The sequence below is a fragment of the Mus musculus genome, chromosome 5 (assembly GCF_000001635.26).
Source record: "Mus musculus strain C57BL/6J chromosome 5, GRCm38.p6 C57BL/6J".
NCBI classification, from domain to species: domain Eukaryota; kingdom Metazoa; phylum Chordata; class Mammalia; order Rodentia; family Muridae; genus Mus; species Mus musculus.
Genome location: NC_000071.6, coordinates 75,193,798 through 75,216,388, shown reverse-complemented (window position 1 = coordinate 75,216,388; position 22,591 = coordinate 75,193,798). Strand labels below are relative to the sequence as shown.

At 44.9% G+C, this 22,591-nt stretch overlaps 1 protein-coding gene across 5 annotated transcripts in view; it reads right to left on the bottom strand.

Moving 5' to 3' along the window:
• Positions 1–18,182: 18,182 nt before the first annotated feature.
• The window catches only part of Pdgfra (platelet derived growth factor receptor, alpha polypeptide), a 46,885-nt gene continuing 42,476 nt past the window's right edge, over positions 18,183–22,591 (bottom strand). For 3 of the 5 annotated variants that reach the window (XM_006504263.4, XM_006504261.4, XM_006504262.4), the window contains exon 23: positions 18,338–21,436. In XM_006504263.4, the coding sequence (XP_006504326.1) occupies positions 21,289–21,436 (148 nt within the window). In that variant the 3' untranslated portion in view covers positions 18,338–21,288. Of the gene's footprint in view, positions 21,437–22,591 lie in introns of all 5 variants that reach the window. The other 2 variants (NM_011058.3, NM_001083316.2) reach the window with 1 other exon arrangement.

Genomic DNA, 22,591 nt, shown 5'->3' with positions numbered 1-22,591 from the left:
CTTACCTTGTGGGTTACCTGCCACCCAGTGACAGTCCTTAAAGACAAAGTCCTCTCACACTGTCTCACATTTCCAGGGCTTCTGTCTTCTCTGTCCTGCCCTTGGATATGGTCTCATGCTCCCAGGTCTGGAGAGTTGAATCACACCTTCAAAATCCTTCACTGCACCACTGGTATTTAAAGGAGAGAGCGCAAGAGGCACACCTTAGAGCTTCCCTAACCCAAGAGGCATAATCTCCCTTCTCCACATGGTAAAGGTTGAGGATGCCTATTGGCTAGCCTTGCTTCGATTGGCATTCTGGGAAAGGTCACTGACCCTTGGGGGATGGCCCAGGCCTGGCCACAGCTGTAAGAGAACAGGAAGTAATGAGCATTGTTGTGTAGGTGTTTGAGGTCAGAAGAGCCCAAGGCAGTTCTTCTAATTACCCAAGGCCTCCTCATAGTGAGCAGACCAAAGCGAAATACTCAGTCATGGAGAGGTCCTGTAGGGCATGCGGCAGACTCTGTGAGATCAAAGGGCCTGGAGCAAAGCCACAGACACCACAGGGGGAGTCTGACCCGCTCCTGCCTCCTCAAGGGAACCAGGAAGGATCCAGAATTTTCTGCCAGAATCCCTTCGTTCTGAAACAAATGAAACTTACTCTCCCCCCATGACTCCTAGAAGAGTTGAGGAGGTAATCAGAAAGCTCGGGTAGAGGTCCCAGGAGACCCATGCTGACCTGAGCCTGGTTTGATTTTCCTAGAGGTAGGCACATTCCAGGGCTTTGGTTTTAAATTGGGAATATTGTGATGAGCCCATTTCTTTCTTAACTTACTTCCTTCCTTCCTTCCTTCCTTCCTTCCTTCCTTCCTCCCTTCCTCCCTTCCTTCCTTCCTTCCTTCTTTCCTTCTTTCCTCCCTTCCTTTCTGCTCCTCCTCCTCTTCTGCCTCCTTCTTTTTAGATAAGGTGTTATGATGTCCTTCAGGGTAACTATAAATTCTCTACCTTCCTTCTCATCTCTGGAGTCACAGGGCTTGCCCATGTGCACCGTCTTACTAGACTCTAAATTGAACAAAGATTTAAATGTAATTTTTGCTATTTTGTGATGTGCACACACACATACACACACACACACACATCGGTTGGGAAGACCTTCTCAGCATGGGGCAATCCTTAGGTACACTGACTGCGCTCACCTGGCTTGCATCTTGAGGACACCCGCAGTCTCCTTCCTGACTCAGCACTTTGGTCCACAGTCTCTAGCTTCATTCTCATGGCAGACAGCATTGGGATCTAGACAGGAAGGAGTAGGTGTGTCACACAGTAGGTGAGTGTAAAAACCCCATCTAAAAGCACGCCACTCAGGACACATCACAGGGCCAACCCTGGAAGCTGATCCTTCGATTCTAAGTATTTTCGACATTTGAAAACTCTTAAGAATCTAAAAATTTCCCCAGACCTATCTTTCTCCGTGCTTTATTTAATATTAATATTAGACTAAACGCCGAGTGTTCATCAATGGTGAGGACTATTCACAAAGCACCTCCTGACTAGAAGGCTGTGCTCAAGACCCCAGGCAGACCTGACCCCCTGGCTAAGCAGCAGTCTCCTGCCAGCAGGAGCTCACCTGCCTTCCGCCTAGATGACAATTGGAAAGCCAGAACAAAGAGCAGGTTGACCAAGGACGAATTTGGTGTGATGCTTCCCTCTTGTGGTCAATGTGCAGCTTCGGAGAGAAAGGAAAGATGCTCCAAAGGTCTCCCATGTCTGGGGTCCGGCACCTGTTCAGGTAAGCCACTGGGCCTGGGACTAGGTGGACTCAACCAGCTCCCACCACCCCTGGCCACCCAAGGTCACAGATCTCACAGGAAGAATCCTGTTTCCTCATCTTCAGCTCTCCTGCAGGTAAGGCAGGAAGAGAACAGGCTCCTGAGAAGTCCAGGTGTTCAAAGAGGCCCACAGAACGCAGTCTTGATGGCAATTTAGCATCGCTCCTGGGCTAACTCTGTAGGACAAAGTAGTGCTTGTCTGTCAAGTGATGCTGAGGCTGTCAACTGGCCATAAGCCATGGCTGATGACCACAGAGAGCAGCTGGTGGTGTGGCACTCTCAGATCTCCCCCTCATAATTCTTATTCTGTATGTGGTGCAATGGTGTGTGTGTGTGTGTGTGTGTGTGTGTGTGTGTGTGCGCATGCGCGCATATTGAGTAAAAGCAATTTTAGGGAACTATATTTTTATTTATCTTGATACACAAAGCTTTAGCCTAGGAGGCTAAGAGTATGTAGCTCAAAGGTAGAGAACATATTTAACATGCACAAGGCTCCAGGTCCAGTCTCCAGCACCAAATGCAAATATGATTGATTGAGAGAGCCCCTTCCTGTTTTCTCAATATATCCAAGTTCTTCATGTTCAATGCCTCTGGAAACTGACAGGCCACAAGCTCACAGGGCCACCACACCACCTAGCCACCACCATGGCCCAATCCAGGAGCCTGAAGGAAGATGAACATAATCATGTTTAACTTAGCACATGAGGGTCCCAACGAGAACAAGCCAGCAGAGGGCCTAGAGTGTGGAGGTGGGAAAATGGTAGGGAAAGGGCAGAGGGTAGGTGGAAGAACCTGGGACAGATTCCCAGATTGTTTCTCTTGTCTCCAAGGAGGCTGCACAAAGGGGAACTAATTGCTTAAAAGTTGTCTGAGATGACTTGTCTCATATTTCATTTACAGAATGCCCAGGATAAGGCTGGAAGTGGAAATGCCAATGAGAGCTGGAGTTGGGGTGTTCTGGCTGGTTCCCTCTCGTTCCTCTCCTGTCCCTCCCAATGCTAAGCTATGTGGTTCCTAATGCCCTAGCTCGAGAAGCCCTGTCTCACTCTAGGGAAGCACCTAGTCAGCTGCTTCTACACGAACTCCTCTAGCATCCCTCTCCTGCCTTACACCCAGGATAGCCAAAGATGGATGAAAGAACAGGATTCTTCCTGTGAACTAAGACAGAGTCGTTTAACCCCGCTCGTTTCAGCAGCTGAGTCGTGAATGAGGACAAGAATTTCAACAAACGTTTTTGAGTTAAGGGTAAATGATTGATGGTCCGTGTCACTGTATGCACAGATGCCGGGCGTCATCATGGGCACTAGAGACACCAAAAGACTGGCCTCGTGAAGCCCACAGCCCAGCCGGCAATCAGAAGACGGATGAGCATTTGAAAGACAAAGGCAGCGAGCGAGCTGTGGGGATGCTCTGTAATAAGGCATGGTTTAGGGGGTCTATGAGTTTATCTCAAGGGAAAGGGGGAAGCAGTATGACTCGCTAAACAAAGACATGGTGGCACTCAGAGAAAAGAACATTCCAGGCAGAGAGAAGGCCATGTGCCAAGGCCTGGAATAGCAAAGAATATATTACAGTAGTTAGAAGAGAAGCAAGCAGCTCGACCAGAATGAAGGGAGAGAGGCACACAGCAATGGAAACAGGGTCACTTAACTCCTGATTGAGTTGGACTTTCCCTATAGACAATAAGAAGCCACTGGTTAGCCTTGAGCCGGGAAGCAACAGTACCGGTTGTAATGTTTTTTTTTTTAAAATGGCCATTTCTCTAGTTGATGTGTGGAGGATGTATAAGAAAGGGAAGTATAGCCAGGCAGTGGTGACACACACCTTTAATCCCAGCACTTGGGAGGCCGAGGCAGGCAGATTTCTGAGTTCGAGGCCAGCCTGATCTACAAAGTGAGTGGCAGGACAGCCAGGGCTACACAGAGAAACTCTGTCACAAAACAAAACAGAAAGAAAGAAAGAAAGAAAGAAAGAAAGAAAGAAAGAAAGAAAGAAAGAAAGAAAGAAAGAAAGGGAAGTATAAAGCCTTGATCTGCAGAGGCTGGGGCAGCTCTCTGGATGAATGGGAAACTGTACTTAATCTTGGCCATGGGACTGGAGTGAAGGTAGGATGCAGGAGTGACCTGGAAACCGAACCTGAGGGATGCCAGGAGTTATGAGAGGAAATCAGAGCAATACCCAGGACCAGGCTTGAGAGCTGGGTATGCATATCAGAAGACCATATCTCGGTGCTCATTGGAGGACTTCCTGAGTTTGAAGATCCTGCTAGGTCTCCTAAGCCAGTAACTGGCTCTGTGAGTTTATAGTTCAGAAGAGAGCAGCATTAGAAACCATGAGTGTGTAGATGGTAAAGGAAGCTGTCTTAGGGTTTCCGCTGCTGTGAAGAGACACCATGACCAAGGCAACTCTTTATAAAAGCAAACATTCCATTGGTGCTGGCTTACAGGTTCAGAGGTTTAGTCCATTATCCTCATGGAAGGAACCATGACAGCATCCAGGCAGACATGGTACTGAAGAAACTGAGAGTTCTACATCTTGATTGGAAGACAACCAGGAGAGACTGTCTTCTGTAGGCAGCTAGGAGGAGCATCTCTTCCCTACTGGGCAGAGTCTGAGCATAGGAAAAGCCCACCTTCACGGTGATTCACTTCCTCCAATGAGGTCAGACCTTCTAATAATGCCACTTTCCATGGCCCAAGCATATTCAAACCATTACAGAAGCCTAAAAATATGAAGGGAAGGGAGATCTGGGGGATTCTACTACCAGTGAACAGGCAGACAATACAAAGAAGAACGCTGAAGCCTTCTTGCACTTTCTCATCTAATCTCTCTTTTGCTGTGGGTATCAAAAATGGAATTATTGCACATAGTAGACGTTTCTTATTACCTACCCTATATCCATCTATCTTGGGTCTACCTATGTCAGAAAAGGTCTCTGTGCACTCAGCTAAGAAACTACACTTCCGGGCTGGAGAGATGGCTCAGCGGTTAAGAGCTCAGACTGCTCTTCTGAAGGTCATGAGTTCAGATCCCAGCAACCACATGGTGGCTCATAGCTATCTGTAATGAGATCTGATGCCCTCTTCTGGGGTGTCTGAAGACAGCTACAGTATACTAACATATAATAGGTAAATAAATAAATCTTTAAAAAGGAAAGAAGGAAGGAAGGAAAGAACGAACGAAGGAAGGGAAGAAACTACACTTCCCAGCACCCTTTGCAAATGAGAAAATGGAAGTTGTTGAATGAGACTTCTAAAAGCCAGCTTCTGAGGGAGCCTGCGGCATGTGCCCTGTTACTGCCCTGTTACTCTCCTACCTGTCTTTATTACCTCCCTGGAGCTGAGGCCTCATGACTGGGACTCCAGATTTCATCATAAAGCAAAAGGGAGTAACCTTGAGAATAGCTGCTGTCCTGTAAGGCTGAGGAACGGAGAGAAAGGTGTTTTCTGCATCTCTGGCACTTGGAAAACAACCTCAGATTTCATGGTAGCACTGAGACCTAATATATCTAATATATTATTCACAAGGCAATCAAACAAGATGGTGAATTCTAGAATGCAACTGTGCAGGGACACACAGAAAAGAACACATCAGGTCAGGCTAACGTGCTAAAAGACAAATCAGGGAAAATGTCCACATTCCTTTCAGGGTCTTGAGCTAGGGCTGCAACTACCAAAGTTAATACCCAGATGCCCCCCTGGGGCTCTATTAGCAGCTGAATATCTCTGGATTCCAAGGGAATATTAATTCCACATATTGAAAAGAGCTACAAAAATAGTGTCCATTGTGATTACAATCCAGTAAGGATAATTGAGTGATTTCAGAACTTGGAAAGCTCCGGTCTTTCAGCTGTGTGGGGTACACATCCCTATTTAGTACAAAGTTCCTTCATAAAATTTTGGAGAAAGAATTCATATATAAATACGTGTATGTGCACATTTATCCATGTGTGCATATTTATCCATCTCTCTCTCTCTCTCTCTCTCTCTGTGTGTGTGTGTGTGTGTGTGTGTGTGTGTGTGTGTGTGTGTGTGTGTATACACTGTGTTATTATAGCTCCCTTTAACAATAAGTTGTAGGCTGACTTGCAGCCTGGTCTCCCTCCCAAAGATGCCCTGGAGGTTCTGGTCAACCTAGAAGCCATGGCATTTTCTAAACTCTCTTTCCATGTAGCCACATTCTTTGGCAAAGGCTTGGCTTAAAGATGTGCTCCCCGAGTGTGAAGTACATGAGCCTGCCCTATTCCTCTCCACCCATCTTGAGCATTGCATTGGTGACCTTCAGGGAGCTGAAGACTGGGAGCTATACTGGGACTTCCCTTAAACAATGGAGAGGAGTTTAAAGGACTGGTGTAATGATGCACTAGAGATAAGCCAGGCCCACTAAGTAAACATTAGCACAACAGGAGGAAAATGTCTACTTCCCACCCAGACAAAGGAAACAAGGATGTGGCCAAAAGAGAACACTTTTCAACATTCTTGGAGTTTCTGCTGCTCTCTAGCAACCCCTTGTGGAACTTTTAACAATTTGCAATTCAGGACCCACGAGGATCTACTCCTGACTATTATGTCTAGTCCTCTGATACCCTAAATGCATTGTCCTTGTTCCAGACACAAGAATATAATAGAATCTGCCAGAGCTTCACAGTGATGAAGAAAAATTATCAATGAGCCCCGTTTGCAGCACACCAGTAAAACTCAACTTATGAGAACCAAGTGAGTTAAAATACCCATCCTGTCTGTCTGTCATGAAGGACCTTTGATGATCTGTTGAGGGATGTGAAGGAGATAAAGGGGTGCTGGGCATAAGAAGTATAATCAAATCTATCATCATTCTAGAAATAGAACCGTGTTTGGTTGGGTGTGCTTCCATATGATGGATTAGGGCTAATACATTAAGGCAGACATGCTACACATGTATGTTGGGTAGTTTTATGTCAACTTGACACACACTAGAGTCATCAGGATGAGGGAATTCCCTCCATTGGGAAAATGTCTCCATGAAATCAGTCTGTGGGTAAGCCTGCACAGCGTTTTATTAATTAGTGATTTATGGGGGACGTATCAGGCCATTATGGACGGGGCCCTCCTCATATTGATGGCCCTGGGTTCTATAAGAAAGCAAGGAGAGCAAGCCATGAGGAGCAAGCCAGTAAGCAGCACCCTCCATGGCTTCTGCATCAGGTCCTGCCTCTAGGTCACTGCTCTGCTTGAGTTCCTGTCTTGACTTCCTTCAATGATGAATGGTGACAGCCAAATACACCTTTTCCTGCACAGCTTGCTTTTGGGTCATAGTGTTTTGTCATGGCAATAGTAACACTAAGACACCAAGGCAAGGGTGTGAAACACAGAGAAAGAGGACAACTCCTGCAACCCCATGATGTGGGTGAGGACACCCAGAGGCCCACCAATCATGCAGATCACCTGCAGTAGGAGGCACTACAATGTGCAAGTGTGTGCTAGAGAGATGGGGCAGAAAGAGAAGCAGAACAGTTTGACCATTGTGAAGGGAAATGGAACTGGAGACAGGAGGGAATACAGGAATAGTCTGTTGTGAGAAGCCAGTCCTGCCACTTGAGTCCATGGGTGAAGTCCCAGCCCATGCTGTCACTGAGGGCCATGTCTGGGTCTGTGGCCATGCAGCACCAGGGGTCTGTGTCAAGATCTGTGGCTCATATTACCACTAAAGGCCATGCAGATATCCCTGGTCTGGGCTGCCACCTGGGACCACATTGATATCCAAGGGCTATGCAAAGTTGGCCCCTGGAGAGCTGGCTCTACTTCCCACTGGCTGCAGCATTTGGGAAAGCAGACCCCCACACCTCACCTAGGCCACTGGTCCTGGTTGCAGGAAAGTAGAGTGAGTGGCCAGTAGAGTTGGCTCTGGTAGCAAGATCATGGTTGAACAGCTCAAGGGCATGAGTACAAGAGAGCTGGCCCTGCCATTCACCTGCTGTGCAATGGCATGGGCACGGGAAAAATGCCTAACCCCCTTCCTTCATTCTTGCCACCTTTGGAAGAGCTGACTCCTAGGTCATTAGAGCAGGAGAGTTGACCCAGCTCCTCACCAGCTACAGCATTTGGGAGAACAGGTCCCACACCTCCACTGGGCAGCACAGTAGAGCTAACTCTGGTAGTGTGGGTGCAGGCGAGCTGGCCCCCCAGGGCAAGAGAGCAGGAGAGCTGACCCTATCCCCTTGCCAACTGAAGCATTGGATGAGCTAGCCCTGGTGGTATTGGTGCAGGAGAACTGAGTAGCTGACCAACTCAGCTACCTCCCAGGCTCAAATCCAAGGCCTTGAGTTGGCCCTCCTTGGGGCAGCATCCACCTCATCTATGAACTGCTGGAGCACATAAAAGGGCCAGTCCTGAAGATTCAAAGCTGTCGGATCTCCATGACACAGGGCAACAACAGGGCATCCAAGAAGAGTCCCTGTGAGGATCCAGCATTGATATAGTATTACAAGTCAGAGACCTTGCACAAGACCAATGACTCATCACAATGAACATTTGCAAATAGAGATGTGTAGGCAAAAGAACGTACTGTGGGACACACTGTAACGCTCTACAGCTTCTCAGATAAGAGGGTTTTTTTATATTTTGTTTTGTTTTATTGTGTTTTTATTTTGTGGGGGATGTTGCAGGGCATAGGGCAGATACAAAAGGATGGGGAGATGAGTGAAACTGAGGTACATGATGTGAAACTCATGTTCAATAAAAATGTTTTTTAAAAAGAGGAGAATGGCATGCCTATAAGAAAGTCTCATAAAATAAATGTATAGTAGTCTGTTAGAGAGAGATGGAGACAGACAGACAGAGACAGAGACAAGAGACGGTGTGGAATAAAGCCATGGAGGGAGACAAGAAGAGAAGGATTTGGTGAGTGTAGATGCTTTCATAGAAAGAAAGAGCTTTGTATCTGGAGGTGGGCTCCTGCTCTGACTGCATCTTTCCCAGTTCGTCTCTGTTGTAGGTTTGGTTCAGTTTGTGTGTTTGGTTGGTTCGTTGTTTGTTTGAATGTCATCATGATCCCGTACAGCATCTACTCAGGGCTAGACTTGCCACCACAGTTGTTTGTATCTTCTCTTCTATCCAGCTTTGCCTGAGAATCAAACCACTGACCCCTAACCCTGCAATCAATCCCTAACCCTGCAACCAATCCCTAACCCTGCAACCAATCCCAAGTGCATAGCCACAACTAGTTCCTTTTCTTAGTATTTCCAATGTGGACTGACAGTGACAGGAAAACATCCCTGTAGGCTCATGTGCTTGAGCACTTGGCCCCAGCTGGTGACGCTGTCAGGGAAGACTGTCCAAACTTGGTAGGTGGAGCCTCCCTGGAAGAAGTGCAACACTAGGGGCAAGGCTTGAGGGTCTATAAACTAGCCTCACTTCCTGTCTACTCTCTTCTTCCTGACAGTGCACTGAGACCAAGCATCTCAGTTCCTGTCATCATGCCTTCCCTGCCAAGGTCCTGTGTTTGATTTCCAGTCCCACCAGTAACATGACAATAAAACAGAATGACTTTGTGTGATGTCATAAAACTGATATAAAATGTAACAACAGGGGGCCTGGAGATCAGGGTCAGCGGTTAAGAATGCTTACTGCTCTTAACTTCAGGGGCAACTCACAGATACCTGGAACCCCAGCTCTTGTGACCTCTAAAGGCACCTGCAGCCACATGCACATACCCACACACATACACACAATTAAAATTTTAAAAAGTAATACTTTTGAAACAGGAGCTTACTATGTAGCTCTAGCTGACTGGTGCTTACTATATAGCCCAGGCTAGCTCACTGTGTAGACCAGAAATCCTTCTACATAGGCATCCCAAACACCGGGATTAAAAGCAACAACTAGCAGAGCAGACCCAGCATAAATCTTTGTTGTTGTTGTTATTGTTGTTTAAATGTCATAATAGTAGTACTGGATAGATATGATCAAATATATATACCAAATATATTGTATGGAAGTTTCTAAGGATAAATAAAATAGTATTTTTGAAAGTGATGGGAGTCTGCATATAATAAGCATACTCACTCATATTCATTAGCCATCTGATCTGTTGCTGGCCTTTCCCAACAAAGCGGGCCTCTCAAGAGAACAGAACAGTCAAGGAGACTGTATTCATGGTCCCAGGTAGAGAGCATCAGGAATACTCTCCTGGGCTGCTCTGTAGCAAAGGAGCTACAAGGAACTAGACTGGCTGGGTTTCACCTACTGCAATCTACACAAAACTCTACACTCAGGAAACAAACAAACAAACCTAAGTCAAAAAAGACTCCCTGTCATGTACACGCATGCACACAAGTTCAATTCACAGTTATCCTAGTTAGAATGTTTCAGGACTGCTTAGGTATTGACTAACTCGGCCATCATTTAAATTCAGTTTCCAGTTTATAAAAACTCCCCACTAGACTCTCAATTCCTATTGTTCTCAGCACAGTGGTTGGGAAACACAACAGAATAAATGTTTTGGAAAGGAAGGTAATACAGGAGGAGAAGAAGAAGTGAAACAAAAGAAAACGGTCTTTCCTAGCTAAGAGGTGCTATTGTTACTCAAAAATGTGGAATTTCCACAGAAAGCCCAGGACAATTAAAGATGCTGAGAGGAAAGGCCTGTCAGTCAAAGTACAAGAGCAAGATGGTGACTGAAGGGGCTCAGTAGACAATTCTAAATTCCCCAGACCATTTTCTTCTAACTCTACTTGGTCCCAAAAGGTCACAGATCGCAGCAGGATGCCAGCTAAGGTGAAGCTGCTCAGACTCATGGGTGCAAAAGTGAAGGACCACAGCTGTCAACTCTGACAGTGCCCTTTGGCCCCACCCTTCCTCACAGCTGGAAGGATGGAGGAAGATTTTCCTCCACTCTCAAGTCACTGGCTTAGAGCACCCTGAGCAAGTGGCTGGCCCTCAGTTGTCGCATAACCCAAACACAGGCCACTGTGTGCCCTGCTCCATGCTGAAGCTCCCCTCTCCGCACACTCTGGCCAAGTTGCTCCCATCAGAACCTAGGAGCCCAGCGTCTGAAGAGGAATTGAAGCTGAACAGTGCTTGCTTATTTGGAACCAGGATCAGGTTTACCATCTCGGTGAACCAAAGGGATTCTGAAACTTTACTCCACGTTCTAAAAGTTCACAAGCCTGAGGAAAACAGTCACCACTCAAGCCCACCCAGGCACTTCACTCCAGAAGCGCTGGGAACCAGAAACTGCCCTACCTCTGATGCTCTTTCCCATCTCCTTGGTCAACCGAGATTTGGAGAAGAGGCCAATACAACTTAAGGTCAGTGTTTCTCAACCTGAGGGGCTCGACCCCACTGGCAAACCTCTCGGTCCAGAAATATTTACATTATGAGTCATAAGAGTAGCAAAATTACAGTTATACAGTAGCAATGGAAATCGTTTTATAGCTGGGGGTCACCACCACAGGAAGAAATTTATTAAAGGGCCCAGCGTTAGGTGAGGACCACTGCTCTGGGTGGTTGCTGTCTACTTCACAAACTGGCTGGTAAGCTCTTCAACTTTCTCTATGTTTGAAGTTCTTCATAATAAAATGTAGGTGGATAGGGGACACTCCATTGTTAACTATGGTCCTAAGAACTACAAGACTGACAGAAGAAATACTGGAGAGGATGTTTTGGGGGTGTCTTGGGGGACTTGGACGGGGAGAGTTGAGTTGAAGGGGAGATAGGGGTTGATACGATCATTAATGCATTACAGACATGCATAAACTTCTCAAAGAACAAATTAAGATATTATGTTTAAAAAGAAAAAAAAAGACAATTTGAATTTTCTACCTATTGGAAGACAAAACAAAAACTACAGTCTTCAATCCTAACACTCGGTCCAAAGCCAACCTGATCTACATAGCAAGTTCTAGGCCAGCCTGGACTACACTGTGAGATCTGATGTATAACAGAAATGTAAAAGTGAGGAAAAGCATGTTGTGTTTTGTTTAGAACGAAGCCTGTAACCAGGCATGGCAGCAAACACCTATGATCCTAGCACTTGAGAGGGGATGGCAGGACCACTAGGAGTCCAAGGTCATCCTCAGCTAACCCAGCGACACAAAACCCTGACGCGAGCAAACAAATACTCTGATGGTCAGTGCACGAGTGACTTCGGTGGATTTTATTTTATTTTTCTGGATTCAGGAGAAGCACTTTTGAAATGTGAGAATCCATTTTCAGATCTCATCTTGCTAATAGCATCGCAAACATTTACTCTCATGATTTTGTCTTTTTCCTTAAATAAACAAACAAACAAACCCTGGCTTAGTTGTTCTTTTGGTTTCTTCTCTGCCTTCAACACCCAGTTCTAAAGCTTTTCTTCCATTTCTCCCAGCCTATTGAAAGGCCATTGCCTTTCTTTGTACTGTGATAATACTTCAAATTATTTATGGTACTGTATTTAAACAGGATTTGTAAGACGTTGCTAAAATAATGCTTTAGGGGGAAATCTGTAAAACAAAATCCCAAGATTAGCAGGAATTATAATCTCAAATAAATGAAGATCTACCTCAAGAAGCTGGAAGACAAAAAGAGCCAACTAGAGCAGAAATGGGCAGAAGAAATAATAAAGAAGGAAAGTCAGTTAAATAGAAATGGGACAAAGATCTGGGGGTAGGGAAACAGTGAAACCAAAAGCTGAAATGATCCATAAAATTGATCAAGCTCAAGTCACAACCACCAATTAAAAATTGAGACAGCAAGTCAGGGATGATGTTGCATCTGGACTTGCAATACATGAGGGGCTGAGTCAGGAGGATGGCCAAAAGTTTAAGGCTATGTTGGGCTACAAATCAAGTCCCTGTCTCAAAAAAAAAAAAAAAAAAAAAAAAGCAGAGCACACAATGGTCAATACCACTAATGGGCAAGAGGACAACATTACGCACCATCCAATATTAAAGAAGAAGAAGAAGAAAAGAATGAAGGTTATCAAGAACTTAGAGCTCATTAATCTAATAATTTACAAGACAATGACATTTTTAAAGAAAATGTAAATTACTTAATCTTCTTCAAGAGCAAATAGCTTGAATATCTCAATATGTATTTTATGCCTTACCAGTGTATAATCTTTCTAAGCTCAAGTAGCTTCAATGGAGAATTAGGTCAAATATTTAAGCCAAGTGTAGTGGCACAAGCCCATAGTCCCAGCACATAGTAGGCTGAGGCAGGAGGATTGCTGTGAGTTTGAGAATAGCATGATGGACATCTCAGTGGGTCACCTGCCAAGCCAGATGGCAACCTGAGTGCAATCCCAGGACCCACAGAGTGAGAGGAGAGAACAGATGTCTAGGCATCCTGTGACCTTGTGACCTCTGCAGGCACACAGAGAGACAGACAGAAAGACACCAAATAAATACATGAAATGTAATTGTAAAAGCGGGGCAAGGCTGGGCATGGTGGTGCATGCCTTTGATCCCAAAACTTAAGAGGCAGAGGCAGGTAGATCTCTGTGAGTTGCAGGCTATCCTGGTCTACAGAGTAAGTTCCAGGACAGCCAGAACTACACAGAGAAACCCTGTCTCAAACAACAACAATATAAGACATGCGCAAGGTGCTGTGGGACTATTTACAAAAGCCAGGAAATGAACCAACCTAGACATCCGTCAACAGAGAGGATGTGTGCATGCAAACAACAGAATTTTTATGCAGCCATGAAAACAGTGCAAATATGACATCTGGGTCGAAATGGGTGCAACTGGAAGTCATTATGCTATGCAACGTAAAACAGATCCAGGAAAACAAATGCCAGGTTTTAATCTAGATGCAGAATAGAGATTTTAAAGGATTTGCACACTAGGGTACAAGGTGTCAGAATATAAGGTCAATTACATTTCTATAAAGTAGAAACAAGTACAAATTAAAACACACACACACACATACACACACATTCAAATATCATTAGCCCAAGGTGACTGTATAGCTGTGGTCACAGCACTTGAGCGGCTGAGACACTTAGTGAGTTCCAGGTCAACCCTGGCAACATAGTGAGACCCTGGCTCAAACACAAAATTAAAAAAAAAAAAAAATATTTGTAAGTAAACTAACCAAATATATGTAGATGTATTAATAATTACAGCATATGGTCTGCCCTCTGGATCTATGGGCTTTCCATGCACACAGATCTAACCTCAGTAGCCTTCTGCCCCTTTATAGATGTGCCTCCTCCCCCTGTCTCTTCAGGACTGGTTGAGCATGGTCACTCTTGCTCTGGGTAAGTTGCATTGCACTAAAGCATGCATAGACTTCTGTGTTGTTATCATTCTCTAATGATAATGTCCAACCGCTATTTACACAGGGCTTACATTGCAATGAGTACCGTACCTACACTAGATATGCTCTGGAGTGTACAAATAATCGTGCATAGGTTATGTGCAGATATTGCTTTGCCTTACATGAGGCACTGGGGAGTTTTACGTTTGTATGGGAGCCTGGTGCTGATCTCCATGTCTACTGAGGACTGACGGCATTAAGAAATCCAAGCCCAGCATGGTGATGCACACCTTTAATCTCAGCACTGGGAGACAGAAGCAGGCAAATGTCTGTGAGTTTGAGACCAGCCTGGTCTGCCAATTAATTTGCAGGATAGCCAAAGATACACAGAGTAAACTCTCTCTTAGAAAAAAAAAAAAGACAAAACAAAAACAAATAAAAAAAGTAATTCAGGTGTGATGGCTATTCCAGGTTGTCACTCTGACTACATCTGGAATGAACGACCATCCAGAAATGGAGAACATATCTTAAGGCTGGAAGACATGGACTTCTGACCTAGATCTGAACATGGAGATCTTGAGGCATAGTGGCCATTAAAAAGCTTAGGCCCAGGTAAGGTACATGCCTTTAATCCCAGGAGACTAAAGTAAGCAGATTTCTGAGTTCAAAGCCAGCCTGGGACAAAGCAATTTCCAAATCCAGGAATAGTGGTACTCACCTTTAATCTGGGCCACATCTTATACTGGAGGCCTATATATGGACTCACTCTTCTTCATCCTCTTGCACTTACTTGCCAGCACATCTGTTGGAACCTACTTCGTCAGGATTCCAGCTTACACATAAGACCAGCTGAAACACCTAACCTTGGGGGACTGAGCAACTACTAGATTCTTGAACTTCCCATTCACAGCTGCCCATTGTTGTGTTAGTTGGACTAAAGATTGTAAGTCATTACAAGAAATTCCTTTTATAGAGAGAGACATTCCATAAGTTCTGTGACTCTAGAGAATCCTCAGTAACACACAGGTCTTGGCAAAAGAGATGGCTCATTAGTTAAGAGTGTATTCTGCTCTTGCAGAGGACCCAAGTTCAATTTCCATCCACACTCAATTGAGTGGCTCAAAATGACCTTTGACTTCAGCTCCAGTCACACTCAGCAGCTCACAATGGCCTCTAACCTCAGCATCAGTGGATCCAAGACTTCTGACCTCTGCAGGTACATAGTATACTCACTTACACATACCTACACATGTACACACACCACAACACACACACACACACACACCATACCACACACACACACCAAACACACCATACCACACACACACTAGCGTAAAAATCCCTTTTTTACAAGAGAAATTCTAGACTCTACAATAAGCTGCAAGCAAGCCTGACAGCCTCTGCCCCCAGAGAGAGACACTGCCTTTGTAACTCTAACAGTGCTGTCCTGTGCTGTGGGGGAGGCACTATAGACACAATGCAGCGGTTTTATCGTCTGTAATAATTGCTGAATCCCAGGGCCTAAACCAATGCCCTGCTCAGTACAGTTGAAACCTGGAGGGATAAGTGTGGAAAGAGATATGCAGATGCCTTGGAACTGTCCGGAACTAGAACAAAGATAGCATCTGAAATAGACAAAGCTGCCAGCTCCCAGCCCTCGGCCCCTTGCCTATGTGTATTCCCCACATGCGGAAAAGCTTCAGCTTCATCGGGTGCACTCAGTGAACAGCACTCAGCTAGCAGCACTCAGCGAGCAGCACTCAGCGAGCAGCACTCAGCGAGCAGCACTCAGTGAACAGCACTCAGCGAGCAGCACTCTGGGTTCTTACACTACCTTACACTTCTCATTACTCCAAGCAAGGCGTGTGGTCTCCAACCGCGATGTTCTATCCTGCTGTTCTATGTGATGTAATGGTCCCCTTGGATCATGAGCTGGTTGGAAAAAAGTCTGCAAGCTTCCTCATTTAGGCCTACACATTTTAGAGATCAACTACACAAAGAGGAGTCTGTTCTATAATAAATATTCTTGGAGAGAATTAATTTTAAAAATGGCTTCCTGTGGCTGGCCTAGCACCGTGCTCTCATGGGAAAACCAAACACAGCCTTTTGAGGGAGGAAGAAAAGAGGTGTGATCATCCCAGACTCATGAGGATGCATTCACTCTGGAAGTGGCTCTGTATACACCTGATTCAACCGGGAGCCCGTTGGGAGAGCCAGCTAAACAAAACATGCGTGAGACGACAGAAGAGCCAAGCCCAGGCCCACAAAAGCCTCCTTTTATTTCAGCTTCATCCTGATCAGGCTTCCAACTTACATAGACCAAACCAATCTCCAGCCCAGTCTCTGCAGAGAAAAGCCTGGTTCTGATTCTGTTTGGAGCAGTTCGTGTGAAATGTGATGAAATTCAAAACAGACAGGATGCACAAGCTCCAGGGGGAAGTCATTAATACCCATGAACAATGATGAAGCAAAATGCCATCTGCCGGGCTAATGTGGCAAAGCTTTTAAAAATTCCAATTAGCCTATAAACCAGAATTGGGGCAGGGGAAGCAAATATGTTCCCCTCATCTGTCCTCAACGTCTCCCTCCTCTTTGTATGAATGATGGACCATTACTGGCATATGAACTTAGTTGGGAAGTTATCGCCATTATACTTTAGGACGTGGGTGCTACTCATGTCTCCAGGTGGGACAGGATGCTATAGACAGCTAATTAAGAACACACATATACTTTCACACACATTTTCCTATGAGATGAAACAATTGTCTCTATTATAAACACTGCTACCATTATATGCTGTTGGATTTAGCCTTTATGTGTATTTGGAGTTGAAGATAATGAAACATTTCTGTTGCTGTTATCCTGAGGGAAATTGCCAGGCTTATGATGGATTCTCATAGGGTAGGCCATTTTCCTGAGTTGCTTTTCATGAAGCACGCCACTATTAAAATCACAATGGCCATTATTAGACCTGGTGTATTTCAGCCTGAAAAAGAAAGGCTCTGATTACAAACACATAGAGTAGTTTCTCCAGGCTGAACTTGTCCATCACTTGTCTTTGAAAAATCAAAGGATCCAGGCAAGCTACTTCTGCATGCTGATATTCTCAGTATCTCTTGCTTTCTTTCTGGCTCATCATGCAAATAATAGTGGAATTCATATATTTGGAATTGCTAATCCTAGTGCTATCGTTACATTAGTCTTGGGGTCCTTCGTTTCTACACCTATGAGATGTCTTCCCTGCCTTGGTAGGAATATTTAAAAGCTTATTGCAAGACTCAAAAGAAGTGTAAATGGTACATTTTAGAAGTTTTTAATCCCCTAATTAAAAAAAAAAACGAAAACACTAGAGCAGATAAATTAGACAGGACTGTCTGTTAGAGGACGGAACTGTGTAGCTGCTGTTCAGACAGACATGTTATTATTCCCAGGAATCCAGCTCCTTCCTGGGCTGAACCAAGGTGGAGCCAATACTCAATGAACAGCCTTGTGCTGAAGGATACAGGCCTGGATCTGTAGGCGGTCTCACTCTGAGGTCATTTGGCTATCTGAAATTGGGAGTTATTCTGAAACAGGGGGCCTATTTTCCAATTATTAAGAGAATAATCTGCATTAATTAATTGCACTAATTTATCTGATGAGATACCAGGAGGCTGTCGAATGTGAAGCACATAAACCTGCCTGCACGTAACAGAGGATGCTCAAGCACAGCACAGGTGATGGCGCAGGGATGCAGGCTCATCAGTGTACATGCTGATAGGTTACCATAGAGACGGGGAAGCTACTCGTGTGTGATGCCAACTGGGATATGGGAGATCTCCAGTTTCCACTCAAATGTCCTGTAAGCCGAAAACTGCTTTACTAACTAGTGAGTCTATTCAGAAAAGAAGGAGAGGAGGAGGAGGAGGACGACGAGGAGGGGGAGGAGGGGGAGGAGGGGGAGGAGGAGGAAAAGATGGCCATTGTGCTAGATGTCTATGATACCAGTACTTTGGAGGCTGAAGCAGGAGAATCAGAAAGCCCAATGCCAACCAGAGCTATACAACAAGATCCTGCCTCAAACTAACAACAGGATGAACATTAGAGAGAGGGTTGGGTGGAATTCTGACCAAACTAAAAAACAAAGCGAAAGAAGTGGTAGACCTTCATAACGTTAAGTCATATATAATAAATCATTTATTGAAATATAAAGATCTCCATTTACACTTTTTAAAACAAAACATGAACAGGGGTATCTGGAAGCCATCTTGTATTGGAAGACCCTTCCTATGGAGTAAGTCGCTCTCACACACTTACCACACCACCATGTTGGGAACATGTCAGTATTTTTCTCTTTATTACTTCTAAAATATAAATTTTGGACATTCAAAAGTGCAACAGTTAACGTGCCTGTGGGGAATATCACAGTTAAAAAAAATATAAACAAAGGCAGTGATACAGCTTGTCATACACATTTTGGCAGTATTCTCCAAGTCTACATAGCAACAGATATATACATATCGATGTATAACATCGTTTTATCTTACGTCCCTCTTCACAAATATAGGACCATTTTGTACAGGTTGGCAGACCACATTTTTTTAAGGACATCATTGATCATTTTTTTAAAAGTCACAAATTGTGTTCCTCGGGCAAGCTTTGATTGTCATCATAAAAATAGAAAGCAGGAAAGATTGGTAAATTTTCTTCCAGGGACTCTGCAGGAGGCCAGAAAGAAAACAAATCAGGATACAGTCAAAACACTGTTTAAAAATAAAAATGTATCCCTGCTGAGTGTGGTGGTGCATGCCTGTAATCCCAGCACTGGGGGTACAGAGACAGTGGATCTCTGAGAGTTCAAGGCTAGCCTGGTTTACACAGTGAGTTCCAGGGCAGCCAGGGCTGCGTAGAAAGACCCTGTCTCAAAAAACAAAAGTGAACGTATTCCCATTGAATCTCAGAGGTGGGTACAGCTAAAGATGGGAAACTGCTGGTCTGAGAAGTATCATCCAACTTCATGGTGTCATGCAAGGCCCAAAGCGACATCAGAATAAAAAGAAGCAACAAACAGAGGCTGTGCAAATGAGTGGTAAACAGACTGCTCCAGCCACGAGTCTAGAAAGACGGATGTAGTTCAAGTCTAATTGGCTCGAAAGACTCTAGTCAGGTTTTTGTTTTTCAATTGGCCAATCTGGCTCAGTCTTCACACTTACTGTGAAAAGGGAAAGTTGGGGTTTGCATTGAGATTATGCCAGTAGGTAGTCAAGTACCTTGTTATTGCTTCTGTGCCTTCCAAAGCGTCACCTGCTAGAAGCAATACAGTGATTGCAGTAATCATAGCCCATGTTTCATTCATACAGAGTCAGCAATTAGACACATGGCAGAGAATGCCAATGAACTCACACTAACCACTTTGACAGTTCGGATGCTCCTGATAGCCTACCACCTAAAGGCCCCAAATTCAGAAAACTTTTTTTTTAATCTTCTCCACCGAATATGGAGCTGGTTGCACAAAGACCTGACACACAGACTTGCATCATTCCCGGACACACTTTGAGGCGAGCAAGCTCAGGTTCTCCCATCCAGGGGGAAGTGGTACCCACGTTGACTAGAATGGGAAGATGTTCCCAAGTCAAGATGTTTGCTTTCTCAGCCTCAGCCAAGCCTGGAAACTTAAATCAAGGGTAGGAATAGCTGCATACGTGGCATTGACATGTTATTGACATGAAGCCAAGAACTTAAACAGTAGCCTTCCTGCATGGTTGACTTCTAGCCCCGTTCCAAATTTCAAAGTTGCCCTCCCCCAACAGTAACCCAAGCCAGTGTTTCTGAACACTGACTATTCAAGAGCACCAGGCAGTTCATATATATAGCTTCCTGCTCCCGTCAGACCTTGTAATTCCAAATCTCTGGGGCAAAGGTCTGACACCATTGAGGCTAGTAACTGTAGCTGTAGTTAATGGTGGGAAGGGAAGAGCCAAGCTGATGCCCACATAGCCTTCATTCAACAGCACCATTGTGGTCTCAGGGTTTGCAGTTCTTTCTCGTCTGAGACAAGAGAGAAAAAGTAAGGTGCTGATGTTGAAGCATCCTTAAAAGTCACAGACTTTAAAAGTAGGTATGGGCGGGATCCATCCAAGCCATCACTGGTCAGGAGAGACATCTGAGTCCCATCTGATGGACATTCTGCCCATCTGAGTCCTTTTTGTGAATGAGTCTCTTCCAGAAGGTCGCACACAGCGTGAGGAGTCACACTGGGCTCAGGCGTACGCCTTTCTACTGAGAACACTTAGGACACCCACCGGGTTTCTGCTTTGCTTATCCCAGTACTTCAGAGGTCATTAACTGTTCCTAGTGCCTTGGATTAGGGAGACTGCTTAGAACAAAACAAAAAGGTTTGACTTTCTGGATAACTACTTACACTCTGCTCTCTAGTGTTTGCTAACTTTAATCCGCTAAACCTATTATACTTTATTGAGAAACGTGTTACTTAATATAAATGTCAAAAACTGCCAAACTTGTCACCTTCTTAGTAAGGGTTTTGTTTTAATTGTGCTTTCTCTGTAAAGAAATCATGTTACGGATTACATATTTAGCATTCTTGTTAAACAGTAGTAGTGTTATAAGTACAGATTACAAGATACAGAGGAATTCTTGGGTGCCCTAAAAGACCCAAACCTACTACTCACGGTTGGTTAGTTTTTATCTTTTTGCCTCTTTAACACTTACAAGACAGTAAAACACGACGGTTCCAGTACCTTCCAAAGTTCAAAGTGGTTTTGCATGTACTTCATGAGAAAATTCAACAGCAGCTGGTACCGGATTCCAAGAAGGAAGGAAGCACACGGGTGGACTGAGTGGTCTCTTCAGAGGTCCGGAGAGGAGAGTTAACACAGATCTAAACCCATCCTCGGTTAAGAGTTATTTACATAATTACAATGCTGGAGTTGTCTGCAGTACAAGTTGGCGCGTGTGGGACTCTCACCCATGCCCTGGAAACACAAAGCCCGTCTTCTGTGGCCAGTCACTCTCTTGTCCATCCATTTCCAAACCGCACACGCCGCTGAGATGCTACTGACGCGTTGCAAGAGGCAACACGGATAAAGTTCAATCCAAGTATCCCAGTCATCCACACAGGCTTACCAAGGCCCTCGGCCTCGGGAACTTTCTCTCTCCACATCACCCAAGTCCTCTTCTCAACTTTTGCATTGCAATGAAGTGGTTTTCTTAAGGTTATCCCGAGGAGGCTCCCGGAGAAGATGATACCCGGAGCGTGTCAGTTACAGGAAGCTGTCCTCCACCAGGTCCGAGGAATCTATACCAATGTCATCCATCATGTCGATGTCCTCGATGGTCTCGTCCTCTCTCTTGATGAAGGTGGAACTACTGGAACCTGTCTCGATGGCACTCTCTTCCGAAGTCTGTGAGCTGATGGGATTGAAAAGCAAAGGCTAAGGTCATGGACAGACTGCCTACGGGGCTGCATTTCCAGGGTGGCTGCCTGAAGCAGCGGGACTCTTTCCTCATGCACAAGGTCCTTTCCTGTTGAAGCATGAGTGGCCGAGCATGGCCAGTGAGCGGCTGAGCCAGCCAGCCACTCACTGGCCATTGCTGCACAGAGCCAACACAAAACCAAAACAGGGCCAACTGCGCAGGTCAGTTTGCTGCCTTTCCTGCCAGGGGTCTTTTGTGGGCGTGGCTAACAAGAGTAAGAGTTTCTACTTTCCCTCCTCAGCCTATCAGGGGAGAGAACAAGCAACAGCCAATCAAAAGGTACTGAGAGAGAAGGGAAAAAAAAAACCTTAGGAAGCAGAAGGATGGGATCCCACACTTCCTTCACTTCCTGCCAGGCCCCTGCCTCTTGTTCACCCCGCCCCTCTGGGTCTAAAGGCCCAGAAGAGAAAAGTCTTCAGTTTACCATTTACACAAGGCATAGAAGCCTTGCCCGCAAGACCTGCACCAGAACGGCACCAATAGGCACGGTAATGGGTAAGCAAGGAGCTCAGGCAGCCTCTTTTCTAGACCAAGAGCGACAGATAACGAAGGAAGGTTGAGAACCAGAAAAAGGGCCTTCCCCAGGGACGAATACACCAAATTGGCTATCCAATACCAAATGGTCAGCCCCGAAAACGTACACATACGAGTATCATACAGTCTAAGCCGGTTGCAGTCACATACTTAGGTGTACAGATCTGTACACACACACATAAATATAATCTCAAAAGTAAAATATACATAATAAAAATAAAAATAAAGATCTCTGAGATGATTAAATACGATAATAATCTGATAACTATAAACATATAAAGAGCTCAATAAATTAGCAGTTATTATTCAACTGAATTTGAATAAAGCCCAGGTATGAAATGAATCTGAGACCGGTTGTTGGCTTCCTTTTCTTCTTCTCTTTTTTCTTTCAGTACAGGGATGTGAACCTATGGCCTCAGATATGGCCAACATGAATTCTATACCTCCAACTCTAATTTTCTTTAACAGTTCACTCTCTTCCGTGTGGTCATGATAGACACAGCATGAATGATCGTATTCTTAGGAAAGAGTGTCGCAGAATACTAGGAATGAATT